Source organism: Sminthopsis crassicaudata, chromosome 3 (assembly GCF_048593235.1).
Source record: "Sminthopsis crassicaudata isolate SCR6 chromosome 3, ASM4859323v1, whole genome shotgun sequence".
In the NCBI taxonomy this organism is placed as follows: domain Eukaryota; kingdom Metazoa; phylum Chordata; class Mammalia; order Dasyuromorphia; family Dasyuridae; genus Sminthopsis; species Sminthopsis crassicaudata.
In genome coordinates this window covers 331,504,084-331,519,000 of record NC_133619.1, presented here as the reverse complement: position 1 = coordinate 331,519,000, position 14,917 = coordinate 331,504,084, and the positions used below count along the sequence as shown (strand labels likewise).

The window sequence follows — 14,917 nt, the reverse complement described above, 5'->3', positions numbered from 1 at the left end:
GACAGTAATTGATGCTGAAAAAACTATCAAAATCTATAAACAAATATCACCTTTTTTCTAACAGTTTACTTATACACTTAGGATAATCACAATCTGATCACTAGTTTCTTCCTCCTCCTACTTTTTCCATGTGACATCATTTTCCAATTCACCAAAGTAGAAAAAACAATTAGGCTACCTTTGATTCTTCCCTCTTGCAATTCCCACAAATCCTATCAATTTTTCTATGATAATGTGTCTTAAGACTTGTCCCTTCCTTTCCATCCACAGGGCCATTAACCTCATCCTAATACAACAGCTTCCTAACTTGTCTCCCTCTCTCCAATCTTCCATCCTACCATTCTATTCTTCTTATAGGAATCAGGTGGATGAGCCTAAAATCACTAGGATAATGTCACTTGGCCTACTCAAAAACCCTCAATAGTTCCTCATTACCTAAGGAATAGTTCAAGCTCCTCAAATTGGCATTCAACATCCTCTATTTTCCTTTTAAAAAAATTATTAAAGTTTTTTATTTACAAAACATATGCATGGGTAATTTTTCAACACTAATCCTGCAAAACCTTCTGTTCCAAATTTTTCCCTCCTTCCTTCCACCCCCCTCCCCTAGATGGCAGGTAGTCTAATACATGTTAAATATGTAAAAATGCATCAACACCCTCCATAATAAAAATTCACATTAATATGGTGTTTTAAGGCTGAACTCACTCAAAGCTGCCTTTCATTTTACTTCCAACTTACCTTTCCAACCTTTCCTATCACTAATCTTCTAAAGCAAAGGTCCTTAACCTGGTGTCTGTGAACTTAAAATAATAATAATAATAATAATAACTATTTCTACACAGTTGGATTCCTTTGAATGATGTTTTATTTTCTGTATTAAAAAACCTTGCTTGAGAAGAGATTCTTAAGAGTTCACCACACTGTTAAAGGGGACTATGCCACCAAACAGGTTCAGAGCCTTTTCCCTAAAAAAAACCTTATCTACTGAGCATCCCTAAACATTTTGTTTGAATCTGTATTCACACCTTTGCCCACCTCTCATCATTCCTCCTGTTGGAAATGTCTTTGTTGCTTCTCACTATCTGAGCCTATTCAGTCTTTAAGTGCAACTTCCAATGATTGAGCTTTCTTTCAAATGCCCTCCTTCCTCTGTTTACTTGGACACTCACAACCTGATCACTGGGCTCCTCCCATTCTGCTTGCCCCACCAGAATCAATTTCCAGTTCGATCACTATTGCACAGTACTGTCTGTGTCACTCATCAAGGTCACCTGCTAGCCATCATGAAATGTTGTTCCCCCACCAAGCAGTTATATTTTACATAGGGTATAGATGTCCAAATAATTTTGATGAAGGAATAAAAACTGGAATAGTTGTTTGGGAATATGATTATTCTGCTCACCTTTCAGAATGAATTGTAATGTATCTTCCCTCCCCCCTCCCATCTTGTGTTATAAAATATCTCTGCCCTCACTTAAAAATGATTGTAAACTGTGAGGCTAATTAACTACAACACTGAAGATAGAGGCAGTAATGTGTGGAATTATTTTAAGTGTTCCATGAAAGCTGCTGTAAACTATATATTGAGAATTCCTAAAAGATGATATTGGAAAAGAAATGATAGCCAGGCTCATAAAAAAGAGGGGAATCTTCAATTGAGTCAGGCACACTTTTTAGAACTGAAAGATATTTAAGAAAAAAGGAAATAGAAATTTTGATCAAATGTGACCTCTTTCCTCTCAATGGACAAGTAGGGGCTGTGGATATGGGATACACATCTTATATGGCCTTGATTAAATTTTTTCTTTACTATATAGGAAGAATTCAATGGGGAAGAAGGGGAGAAAGGAAGATGATGAAGGAAGAAATCAAGGGGATTAGTAAAAATAGCTGGTGTAAAAACGGGAAGTAACAAGAAAAAATCTTTTTTTAAAAATGAGAGCATCTTTACAACAATGACATGATTCAGGCCAATTCCAGTGGACTTGTGATGGAAAGGGCCACCTGCATCCAGAAGGAAGACTGTAGGGGCTGACTGTGGATCACAACATAGTATTTTCACCTTTTTTGTTATTGTTTGCTTATTTTTTATTTCCTTTCCGATCTGATTTTTTTGTGTGCAGCGGGTGGGTTAATGTGGGTAAATGTGAGTTAATATGTACAGAAGATTTGTACATGTTTAATATATGCTGGATTGCTTGCTGTCCAGGGAAGGGGATGGGGGAAGGAAGGAAGAAAAATCTGGAACACAAGGTTTTGTGTTGAAAACTATCTGTGCATATATTTTGAAAATAAAAAGTTAATATTTTTTTTAAAAAGCGAGAAAGTTTAATAAAAGACATAAGATATTTAAGATAAATAGGGAGATATTAAGAGAAGATCTAGTTGCTCTTGATAAACTGAAGTCTCCAGGGATGGATGAAATACATGCTAGGATGCTGAAAGAATAAAAAAAAATTGTGATAGCTGAGCTTATTTCAACAATCTCTGAAAAGGTACCACAGGATTAAAAAAGGGCAGATGTCCTGAATTCCCCACCCACCCACCCAAAAAAAGACAAGACAATAGAATGTGCAATATGTAGGTCAGTGAGCTTGACTTCCATTCCTGGCAAAATTCTGAAATACATTATTAAAACATATTGAGCACCTAGAAAAAGATATCATGATCACAATGAGCAAGCCTGGCTTCATCAAGAACAGATCATGTCAAATTAACTTTTTTTTTTTTTGGACAAGTTCATTAGCTGGTAGATCAGGGAAATACCATAGATTGTTTACATGAATATATAGCAAAAATATGTGAAAAAGTAAAAATTCATACCATTCTTGTGAAAAAGAGGGTGAGATGAAGTCTAGAGAATAGTACTTATGTGAATTTGCAACTGCTTGAATGACCACAACCAAAGAAGTCCTTATTGACCTCATCTCAGCTTGGAAGATATCTAGTGCAATGCCACAAACAAATATTAAGTACTCATTCTTTGTATTGTAGTATGCTAGACACTGGAGTACAGAAAATCAAAATTAATAATCAGTATCAGCCTAAAGCAGCTTACATTCTATAGAAGAGCTACAATAGTAAACAGATAATACATAATATTATCATATTATTTGGTAAAAGGCAACTGTGTAGTACAATGGATGGAGCACCAAGCCTGGAATCAGGGAGATCCTGAGTTCAAATTTGAGCTATGTGATCCTGGGCAAGTCACTTAACTCTGCCTAAATTTCTCATCTATAAAACAAATCGGAACAAGAAATGGCAAAACACTCCAGTATCTTTGCCAAGAAAACCCCAAACAGTATCACAGAGAGTCATACATGCCTGAAACAACTGAACAACAAAAAACACATTCTGTGATCTAGCAAAACCAGCCTTCTCCCAAATCTGTGTTTTCACTATTCCCTATATGTGAAAGGATTTCCCTCTTTGATTCTACCCCTTGGCTTCCATGATTGCCTTCAAGACAATCTCAAATCCTAACCAATCCTTTCTCATTCACTTTACAACATTTTTTGCATCTGTCCGAAGGATCTGTTAGGTCTACAGTTGTTTAATATTTTTATCATTGATTAGGATGAAGATATAAAAGCCCCTATACTCATTTCATTTTATACCCACTTGACACATTCAACAAATTTAGGATGAGACCTGTCTTTGGTTTCTGTCCTTTTAAAAGCAACTCTTCCTCTGTATCTGGTTCAATACAGTGGTTTTTTTGTATTCCTGATAATGTTTAAATACATAAATGCTCTAGTTTTTGACAAGGATATAAGAAAATAAATGGTTAACCAGATTACTGATCTGGGGAGTTATGAAAATAGGTCTTTGGTTTTAGAACCATAATTCCAATCCCTTTAACCCAAAATTTAGAATAGTAAAGTTATTAGTGGTTTAGAAACTTAAGTCCCCCCATGCCAAGGCAGAAACAAGAGCTGATTCCTTGGACTTCTGACAAATGTATCAGATCCAGGATGCCAAAATGTGTTACGTTGGTTATATTATTTCACAATATCCATTGAAATCCAACAATACATTAGGATCCAGTGTAGAGAAAGTCAGCAGGTTCATAAGACAGCTGACATCCCAGTATTCCCCAGTGACCTAAGATACTTAATCCCTTACTATTTCAATTAGTTATTATCCCATCAAATGTGAATTTGGTACAAAACAGCATTAAGCATGACTTTTTCCCAGTTACTGAGTCTCCATCCCCATTCCTAATTATCAAACCTGGAACAATAACAAAAACAAATATGACTACTAGCACTATTGTTACTCTCAAACATGAAAGAACACTGAGAAGAAGCATGATGGACAATTTTGCCACCAGTTTCAAGTATAGCATGTTCACCTAATATCAGAGTGGGAGTCTTGGGTTTGAAGGCTTAGTACTGTGGGGTTTGGGGCAAATGTTTAAATCTTTCCAAGCATCATTTTTTTCTTTTTTCTTTTTTTTAATTAATTTTATAATTATAAATTTTTGACAGTATATATATGCATGAGTAATTTTTTTATAACATTATCCCTTGTATTCATTTTTCCAAATTTTCCCCTCCCTCCTCTACTCCCTCCCCTAGATGACAGACAATCCTATACATGTTAAATGAGTTACAGTATAACCTAGATACAATATATGTGTGTAAATCCAATTTTCTTGTTGCACGTTAAGTATTGGATTTCAAAGGTATAAGTAACCTAGGTAGATAGACAGTAGTGCTAACAATTTACATTCAATTCCCAGTGTTCCTTCTCTGGGTGTAGTAGTTTCTGTTCATCACTGATCAGCTGGAAGTGAGTTGGATCTTCTTTATGTTGAAGATATCCACTTCCATCAGAATACATCCTCATACAGTATTATTGTTGAAGTGTATAGTGATCTCCTGGTTCTGCTCATTTCACTCAGCATCAGTTCATCCAAGTCTCTCCAAGCCTTTCTGAATTCATCCTGCTGGTCATTTCTTACAGAGCAATAATATTCCATAACCTTCATATACCATAATTTACCCAACCATTCTCCAATTGATGGACATCCATCCATCTTCCAGTTTCTAGCCACTACGAAAAGAGCTGCTACAAACATTTTGGCACACACAGGTCCCTTTTCCCTCTTTAGTATTTCTTTGGGATATAAGCCCAGTAGTAGCACTGCTGGATCAAAGGGTATGCACAGTTTGATAACTTTTTGGGCATAGTTCCAAATCAAGCATCTTTTTTTTCATCTGGAAAATAAGGGTAGCTGATCTCCAAGGTCCTTTCCAGCAATAAAGCCTATGACCATTGCTATTCCTAAAACTCTTCCAGAGGAAAAAAAAATGAAAACAAAAGACTAAGTAGAAACCAATGAAGCTTTTTAATGTTGGGAAATTTACAACCATTTCTTAACAAGAGAGAAGTAGATATGGTCCAAGTAGTTTGCTTTCAAGTAAAAATAATATTGTTCAATCATGTTCAACTCTTCATGACCCCATTTGGTGTTTTCTTAACAAAGATAATGGAGTAGTTTGCCATGAGGCAGACAGGGTGAAGTGACTTACCCAGGGCCACATAGCTAGGAAATGTCTGAGTCCAGATTTGAACTCATGAGGATGAGTCTTTATGATTCCAGGACCAGCACTTTATCCATTGTGACACCTAACTATCCAAATAAAAATGATGCTGCTAGTTAAAAAAAAAAAAATGTTTTTTGTTTGCTCAGGGCTTGTTCAACATCCCCTAGTCTAATAATAGCATAATATATAGAGCTTTAAAGGCAAGAAAGTCATTTCTAAGTAAAAATGAAAATACTATTATTTTCATTTGACAAGATGAAGAAACCGTTCCAACCAGTCTACTCAGCCCATAGATATAGCACTCATTAAAGTCAGGGCTTGGATTTAAACCCAGATCCTGTCACTGTATCCAGTTCTTTCCCACTATGCCATTCTGCTTAAACAAGGATCAGATTTTCAATACTAACTGGCTCACCCTTGTCCCTTCCCCTTTCCCCCCAAACTCCATATATTCTTTTATCCATGAGCTATAGATGAGGTAAAAAAAATTATAATTCTAGTGTTAGTCTATCTATATGTCCTATGTATGTGTATGACTGGCTGAGCATCTTCAAAGTGGTAGAAAAGTGACTGAGTTCACATATGTATTCTTGTGCAATGTCCAGTATTAGGCCAGATATAATTAGGTGCCTCAGCAATAAAGCTGTTCTCCTCTCCATACTTGAGTTCCACTTGACTCCAGTTGTGGGATGGCTCTGGATCAAAGCAGCCCAGACTATATCAATACCTTTTAAAAACTACTGAGCCTTAAACAAAGACAGTCGTTAATATTCCCCTTCTTGAGGATAAGAGGAGTTGCCGGTGCCAAAGGGAGAATATTATTCCCTAGGGTAAGATTATATCAATTCCCTGTACTCTGGCAAGTTGTAAATGAGCTGGCACCTCTCTGGAATCAGGCGGAGATGCCATCACAATCAGCTCAATAAAGACATCTGTTCCACATGCAGCTGAGATCAGGGAGCCTGCATAATTAGTGAACTCGAAGGACTTCACAAGGAAGAGGAAACTAGGGTAGAAATATAGAAATGTATGTACAAAAATGTATAAAAAGTCATCTCATTCTCATGCCCCAGCTTTTAGAATCCTATGCTTAGTCTGAATTTGTATATTCTTTCCAATTTCAAACATTTACAAGTGGTTGGGGAACGACATAGGAAGAAGCCCTGTTAAAAGCAGGGTGGTCAGACTAATACCTCAGAAAGAAGAAAAAGTCAGCCTGAGAAGGATGACAGAGGTTAAAAGAATTAAGTCTTTGAATATACAACTGGTTGGCATTTCTGCCTCTCCTCCCTGTTTCAATCTAGCAGAGCACTGAAAAGTAAAGTTCCCACCCATTACAGGAAATAGTTTGTGTGGATTTTGTTTGAGTTTATTTGCCAGACTGGCTGATGAAATTTTGAAGCAAAAGTCTACAGAGGTATCACTGTCTGTACCCCCATTATTTTCCTCTCCTCACTCCCACCCCTTATAAGAATAGGTTCTTATTCTAACCAATCATTAGGAACTAAGAAAGCACTGAGCCTTATTAGGTAATCATTCCAGACTGAAGTTAGGCTTATTGTTTTTGTTTCTCCTCTAAAACATTCCACCCCCAAACCTAAATCAAATTAGCACACCAGAATCTAAAGTCTCAAATCCTACCAATCTAAGAAGCCTGGAAACTTTCTACTTCATTTGGTACTGTCTACTTCTATGTCATTCAGCCAACTCAGCCATGAAATGAAATGTGAGATGGGCATGGATGCCACACTGGAAAACAATTTGGAATTTTCAAAAAATAAGGTCACTAAATTATCCATAACCTTTGACCCAATGTTACCACTGATAGATATATTGTACAAGGAAGGAAAAGACAGGGGGAAGTCCCATATATGTGAAAATATTTACAGCACCACTTTTTGTTGTATCAAAGAACTGGAAATAAAGTGAGGCTTTATCAATTGGGAAATGAATGGACAAACTGTGGAAAATGGAATATTGTTGTGTTATAAGAAATGACAAATATGAACAATTCAAAGAGACCTATATGAACTGCCAAACTAGGAAAGCAATTTACAGGATAACAACAATAATGTAAAGGAAAATAACACTAAAGGACTTCAAAATTGTGATCAAGACAGTAACCAATAATGACTTCAAGAGACTGTTAGTGGAAAGATCAGAGGTATAACAAAAATTAATTGAAACCATTAATAACTACACAAGTTTCAGGATATAAAATAAATCTACAGATTAGGGATATGGAATAAAGCATATGTTTTCAATGTAGACAATATGTAGATCTGTTTTTCGTTATTGAACTTATTTGTTACAATATTGAGCTCTACTTTGAGAGGGAGAAAGTTAGTGAGAAGTGCCAATGATGTTTTTTAAAAAGAGCATCACTAAAATTTTTAAAGTCATGGAGTAAAATCATTACTTCCTCCCCCAAATAAGTGAAATGGAGGTGATGAAGAAGACCTTTCTGCTGTTTCATGTTCTGAGAAACATTAGGAAAATAATCATTCAAGGAAAGCAGTAATACCTACAATATTCATCTCTCCGACTTCCCTTTACAGATATTGACTCTAGATTCATTCAATATTCCTGGGCCAGGTAGTAAGAGACATATAGTTTAGCCAAGAAATGGTCCATACTCCCAAAAGTCTTGTAAAGGGTTTAAGACAAAGATAAATATAAAGTACAATAATGTATACACAAGTGTATTAGAGGCAAAACCAAATGTTACCTGTGTGAGGAAGGGTGTGTGTGTGTGAGAGAGAGAGAGAGAGAGAGAGACAGAGAGAGAGAGACAGAGAGAGAGAGACAGAGACAGAGAGAGAGACAGAGACACATGGAAAAAAAGAGAGAAAGATTTTAAAGAGTTTTTGTTATTCAAGGAGATCAGAAAAAGCCAACAAAGAATAACTTAATGGATAAAGATGGAAAGGGAAGACATTCTAAGTAAAGGGAGCCTAGGAATAAAGGACTGCAGTGTGTGTTAGAAGGGAAGGGGTCCTGGGAGCCAGCCAAAATACTATAATTTGGTTGCATCACAAGGTGCAGGAAGTGAGAAGGTGGGCTGGGTGAAAACTGAAGATTGCCCTGAATGTAATTCATGAAAAATGTAATTCATGAAACCTTGAACATGACCGTACAGCACTAGGGAGTCAATGGCAGGCCTGGGCCCACTATAGGCATGATAGTCCTATTAACATAAAGGCTCAATGATAATAACAGCTGGCAGATATATATAATGACTTTGTAGAGTATCTTCACTTGGTAAGTAAGAAGAGTCACAGAACAGATTTAAAGCTGAAAGGGAGCTCAGAAGCCATCAAGCCCAATCCATCATTTTAGAATTGAGGAAACTAACAAACAAAGGTTAAGTGACTTGGCCAGGGTCACACTGCTCACGTCTTGAGGCCTGACTTAAATCTGGCAGTACTGATGCCAATGATCCACTAAGCCATGCTGACTTCAAGACACAGGATTATTTAAAGTAGGGAGTCAAGATCAAAGGACAGAGGCCAAGGAAGTGGGAAGCAGAATCTCCAACATTAAGGCTCATTTCACACCCGCACCTCCCTCCTTGGCCAAGAATAAAAGAGATGCCAGTAAGCACTGTTTACTTGCTAGGGTGAGGGCCAGACCACATTCAGGATGACAAAGATCTTTAGACTTCTCAGACTGCAATCAGACTCACTCGAACTTTCTGCTCTCTTCCTCTCAAGAGCAGAAATATTTCATCTGGTGATAAGTATGGCAATAAATGTCATAGTCAAAATAGTCTGGGCAGTCTCCTACAGGGGAGGGTAGCGATTAGTCAGGAGGGCATAAAATGTAGTCAGATATTCTAAAATTCAAGAAAAATCATTAAGCGTCTCTGAACTACATTAAAATTCTTTCCCTAGCTAACATCAGGTTCCGTATGCATTTGGGTGACTCAGCCAAATTCTTTCTTCTGACTGGCAATGGTAGCATTACTCTCTCAGTCATTCAGACTTCATATTCATATGATTGCTCTCTTTCCTCAACTACTATTCACTAAGTCCTACTGCGTCTTTCTTTGTAACCTTCCCAGATCCACTTCTCCTTTCCATTCTCACTGTCCCCATCCCAAAGGTCATCATCACCTTAAGCTTTAACTATTACAAAAACGTTAAAAAAACAAACAAACAAACCCTAAAACTTAAAATCTTTAGCTTGCCATTAAAGATCGTCCATAAACTAACTTTATGTATGATTATTGGAAGAATCTGCATATTTCTAACTTAATAGCAGGACTTTCCTTAGGTAAAATGATTTTGGCTATTCATTTCAAACTTCTTTCCATCAAAAACTAAATTATTAAAACAATTACCTTTTGCTATCTCCACACTTTATGTAAATAGAGTATGGTCAAAAGAAAAGTTAGCAAAGGGAGAAAGATGATAAAGAAGGGAACTCTTAATCAACTTCTGAATAACAGAAGGGAAGAGGCAACATGAAAGAATGGAAAGGATTTATAGGATTTAAGAGTCAGAGGATCTGAGTTCAAATTTTATCTCTGACATAATGTGACCATGGAAAAACCACAATCTCTCTGGGTCTCAATTTCTCATTCTGTACAATAAAAGAGCTATCAGATAGTCTCTTTCATCTTAAAATCTACCTTGCAAACCCCCCATTCCATAAATGAATCTCTACTCCAGCCATGCTGATCTATTCATTTCCCTCCTTGCAAAGTGATGCACATTGCTATGTTTCCTTGCTCACATCATATTGACTTCCACAGCACACTCTTCTTTCTCTATCTGACCAAACTATACCTATCAAGACCTAGTTCAAGAAAAAAATCCTCCCAGAACATTTAGACCACAACAATCTCTCCTTCCACTGAATTCAAAGGAGTTGTCTGTAATGCTTCATTGGTCAAGTAGTAAATGAGAGAGTCCAAAGTTGAATACATTTTCAGTGGGGTTCCAATGGACAGAGCACCTGAGCTCAAATCTGAACTCTCTCATTTACTACCTGTATAGTCACCCGCCCCTTCACAATGAAGGAGTCAGACTAAATAACCACAAGGTTCTTCTTCAATCTCATATATAATGATCTCATATAATTGATGCTAAATCATCCATAGGTCATTTCCAACCTACTAACAGAGTGAGTTGTTGTTTCAAAGATTTGTTTTTCAGTCAGATGTTTAATACTAGAACATATTTTCCCATTGAAACAAAAATACTAAGTGGTCAGTTTTTGATTCAGTCTCAAAAGCCTCACTTAACTCACAGTTTAGCAAAATCATAAAAAATGTTTGGGAAAATGGATAGGGGTTTCATTTCACAACAGGATCAAATCCAGTCCATTCCCCCATTCCTACACAAGGCAGGACACACCAAGCAAAGGGAAAAGGAACTTTCCTAGCTTCAAGACAGTATCCTGGTTCCCATGGGGGAAGATAAGCATGACAGAGGAAAATTCTGATAGCTGAGGAGTGGATATTCCTCCTTTAAACAAACAGGAGGAATTGAGGAAAGGGGGAGGTAGTGCACAGGGAGATGAGATGGCTTGGTTTAAAAAGTAAGGAACTGAACAAACAAGTCAGCTGAGGGAGAAAAGAGGGGAAAAGGAAGTGGGAATAGTTCAGCTAGCAGGGTGAGTATGAAAGAAAAGAAAATGAATGGTCCCACAGAGAGGTTAGCTCTGAATTCAGAGGAGAGAGGGGCTGCAAAGTAAGTTAGTTAGAGAAGAGAGGGATGAGGGCAGGAAGGGGAAAAGAACAGGGAAAGAAGAAAAAGACTGATGAGATCTAGAAATGGAATCTTAAAGATTATCTAGAGCCAAGCTTCTTAAACTATGGATTGCAATCCCACATGGGGCTTTGTAACTGAATGTGGAGATCGAGAAATTATAATTTGTTATGAGAAAATGTTTCATTTGTATAACTATTTTATTTGCCTACACACCTGGGGTCACATAAAAATTTCTTGGGCTAAAAGGGGTCACGAGTAGAAAAAGTTTAAGAAACTCTGCTAAACATCAATTCCCTCGTTTTATATAGAAAAACTGGAGGCCTGGAAAGGTTAACTGACGAATCACCAGTTCACAGAGGATTCCAATCTAGGTCCACTAACTCCAAATCCTACAGTCACACTGCTAGTTAGTAGCCAGAGAAAGAAATAGGCCAGAGCAAGTTGGGTTTCAATTTAAGAGGTTGATACACAGATTAGGGTACCTAAGGGAAAGAGAGTGGCAGAAATAGCTAAGAAATAGTTAAGAGGAAGAAACATTCCCAGAAATAAAGAAAGGAGGGAGAATTCATGCAACACAATAGGGTAACTATTCATATTCAAGTCAAACAGTTTTAAGTCAATCTTTCTATAACACTTTATGATATCTCTTAAAGAGGTATTTAGCTTCTTGTGTACAATCTTGACTCCTTGAGACCTGATAGAATCATAAAACATATTTTTATGCATTCCTCACAGAACTTAACACAATGCTATGCTCAATAACTATTTGTTGAAAGAAATAAAGGAACCCAACCTTCATGTTCATAGTATATAAATGTACAGTGACCCCTCCCAGTTTTCTAGAAAAGAAAAACAAATTTGCCTTCACCTTCATTATCTGCTTGTTCCCCTTTTTTAAAGCCCAGGCTAGTGGAGATGGAACTCTGCTTGTTAGGTAAACTTCTTAATTTTAGGGATAACAAATATATTATGTATGTGATATACATACACATAGATGATGTGCCTCCCAGAATTCTAAGTTATTATTTTTTCCATGAAAAGTCCTAACCACAAACACCCACTTACAATTTTAAAAGTTTTGCTATTATTTCCACTTTTTCTATTATTGTTTGCTTCCATTGTTGTCTTTTCTTCTCAGGTTATTTTTATCTTTTTCTCAATCTGATCTCTCTTGTGCAACAAGATAACTGTATAAATATGTATACATATATTGTATTTAACATATTTAACATGTATTGGACTACCTGCCATCTGGGGGAGGGGGTGGAGGGAAGGGGGGGGAAGTTGAAACAGAAGTGAGTGCAAGGGTCAATGTTGAAAAATTACCCATGCATATGTATCTGGTAAATAAAAACTAATAAAAGAAAAAAAGAGAAAAAAAAAACACCAAATAAACAGGAAAGGAAAGGGAAGGGGAATGAGGAAGGGGAAGGGGAAGGGGAAGGGGAAGGGGAAGACAAGACAAGACTGCTGCCAGATGTGGCTCAAGGCAAGAGATGAAATCTGTTCCTTCCCTCAGGAAGGAGGGAAAGCTTGGCAGGAGCAATCATTCCTCAGCCTTCCATCCACCGGCAGGTCTCTGATTTCCTTCCTACAGTATTCTCAAACCCTACAGGGGTCCCAAACAGAAGCAAAAGTTCTCACTGACTACATTATTAGCGTAGCGCCCGGCTTTCCAGACTGTGCTTAGGGGAACAGGTGCGTTCTAAATCCACGTCCCAGGTACGTTCAAGTGAAGAGAACGGCTACTAAGTACGGGAGTTTTTGTTTTTTTTTTTTCCTTTCTCACCCCCAGAAAAGAGAAACAAAAGTAAATCAAGGAAGGCCCTCAGCTGTGCCCCGTGGTGCCCTCCCACATGGATGCCAGCGGTCCCATCCATGTCCCCAGGCCCCCCTTCTCCGTGCGGCTATCCTGGGTCCGCTTGCTCCTCCTCAGACTTTCTAGAGCCCTCTAAGTCACTGTTTGCTCGGCTGCTCCACGCCTCTGTTTACTGATCTAGGGGTGAGCACGGCTGTTACCTCAGAGGTAGTAGAGCCTTACAAATAGCAGACACTGACTACCCCTCCCCCCCAGCCTCCCTTCCCTTCGAAGTTATCTTTAAGTCACTCAGAAACAGGGATCGATTCAGAGCTCATCTCAGAAGGGCGGGGAGTAATGGGGAGACGCCTGGACTTTGTCAGTCCCTTCCCACGGAGATGCTGCCCCCCCCCCCAAAAGCACAGAACTGTGGCCATCCCCCAGCCGAAAAGGCGGCTCTAGGGCGGAGGCCCCGGGGGAGGGAGGCTGCAGGAAGAGGAGAGGCCACAGACTCTCGGACCCATCCGCTCAGCCTCCCCGAGGCGGAGGAGAGACCGGGCGTGGAGGGAGCACACCCTAGGCCACCCCGGGGAGGGGGCTCCTCCCGCTACTAAACAAACTTGACTCCTAGCTCAGGCTGGGGGAACCGAGTCCAGCTTTGCGGCCGCCGACAGTGACCTCCAGGCAGGGGCGGCTGCAGCCTCCGAAGGGGCTGGCCTCTGGGTGCACGGTCCGGGCGTGGGGGCAAGGGGACAGCGCCGTCACTGGAAGCAGGAAACCTCAGGTACAGAAAGCGCGCATCACGTGTTTTCTGAGATTGGACTGCCTGGTGGGTGACCGCCGCCCCCACGCTTCCCTTCTCGCCGGGGCGCACATGCACAGGTGCAAGAGGCAGCACCTAGGAACGGGAGGGCGCGAAGGGGGAGGGGCCCCGCCCCCTCGCTCTCGGGCACTCACTGCAGCCCGCGCCGCGCTCCCGGGCGTGCACAGCCGGCCCCAGGCGGCCCGCGCCGCTGCGCCCCAGCTCCGTCAGTCCTGCCCCGCGCCCCAGGCGCAGCCCGCGGCGCGCCCGATTCTCTCCCGGCCCGGCCCCCGCCCAGCCTCACCAGCAACGCCAGCAGCAGCAGCCCGGAGCGACACCCCTGGCCGGCCCGACCCATCGCCGCCGCCCGCTCCGCCAGCCTGCCAGGTGCCCGCCCGGCCCCGGCCCGGCTCCGGCTCCCGCTCCTCCAACGGCCGCGGCCGCTGCCCTCGGCCCCGCCCCCGGAGCCCTCGAAGTTCCCGGTGCCACGTCTGGAGAAGCATGCGCACTGCGCTGGGCAAGGCGACCCGGAGGCGGGGACACGGGAGAGCTGCATCCTGGGAGTTGTAGTTTCTGAGGGCCAGTCAGAGAAACGGGATCAGATTCTCTTCTTAACGCTCCCTGCCTTGACTTCTGGTCAGGGACCTGTTTTACCCGCTAAGTACAATGTAGACAATCCTTTTACCTTGCTGTGCCTCAGCAACCTAGACCTCAGAACTGGAAAGAAACTTAAAGTCCAGCCCCTCCAATTTTTCATTGATCAAGACGTGGAAGCCTCCTCCTCCTCCTCCTCCTCCTCTTTTTCCTTCTCCTCCTCCTCCTCTTCCTTGCTCTTCTCCTCCTCCTCGCTCTCCTCCTCCTCCTCATCACTCCTCTCCCTCCTCCTCTTCATCACCTTCTTCATCATCATCATCACCCTCCTCCTCCTCTTCCTCCTCATCACCCTCCTCCTCTTCCTCCTCCCCATCATCACCCTCCTCCTCCTCACCATCTTCATTACCACTAGCATATATGTAGCTAAAGCACTTTACATAGGTTCTTT

General features: G+C 40.4%; 1 protein-coding gene across 1 annotated transcript in view; it reads right to left on the bottom strand.

Annotated features, from left to right (window-relative positions):
• PDIA5 (protein disulfide isomerase family A member 5) overlaps positions 1–14,446 on the bottom strand; it is a 187,375-nt gene extending 172,929 nt beyond the window's left edge. Inside the window, exon 1 of the mRNA XM_074301401.1 lies at positions 14,180–14,446. Coding sequence (XP_074157502.1) covers positions 14,180–14,431 — 252 coding nt within the window. The 5' untranslated portion in view covers positions 14,432–14,446. The remainder of the gene's footprint in view (positions 1–14,179) is intronic.
• Positions 14,447–14,917: the final 471 nt, after the last annotated feature.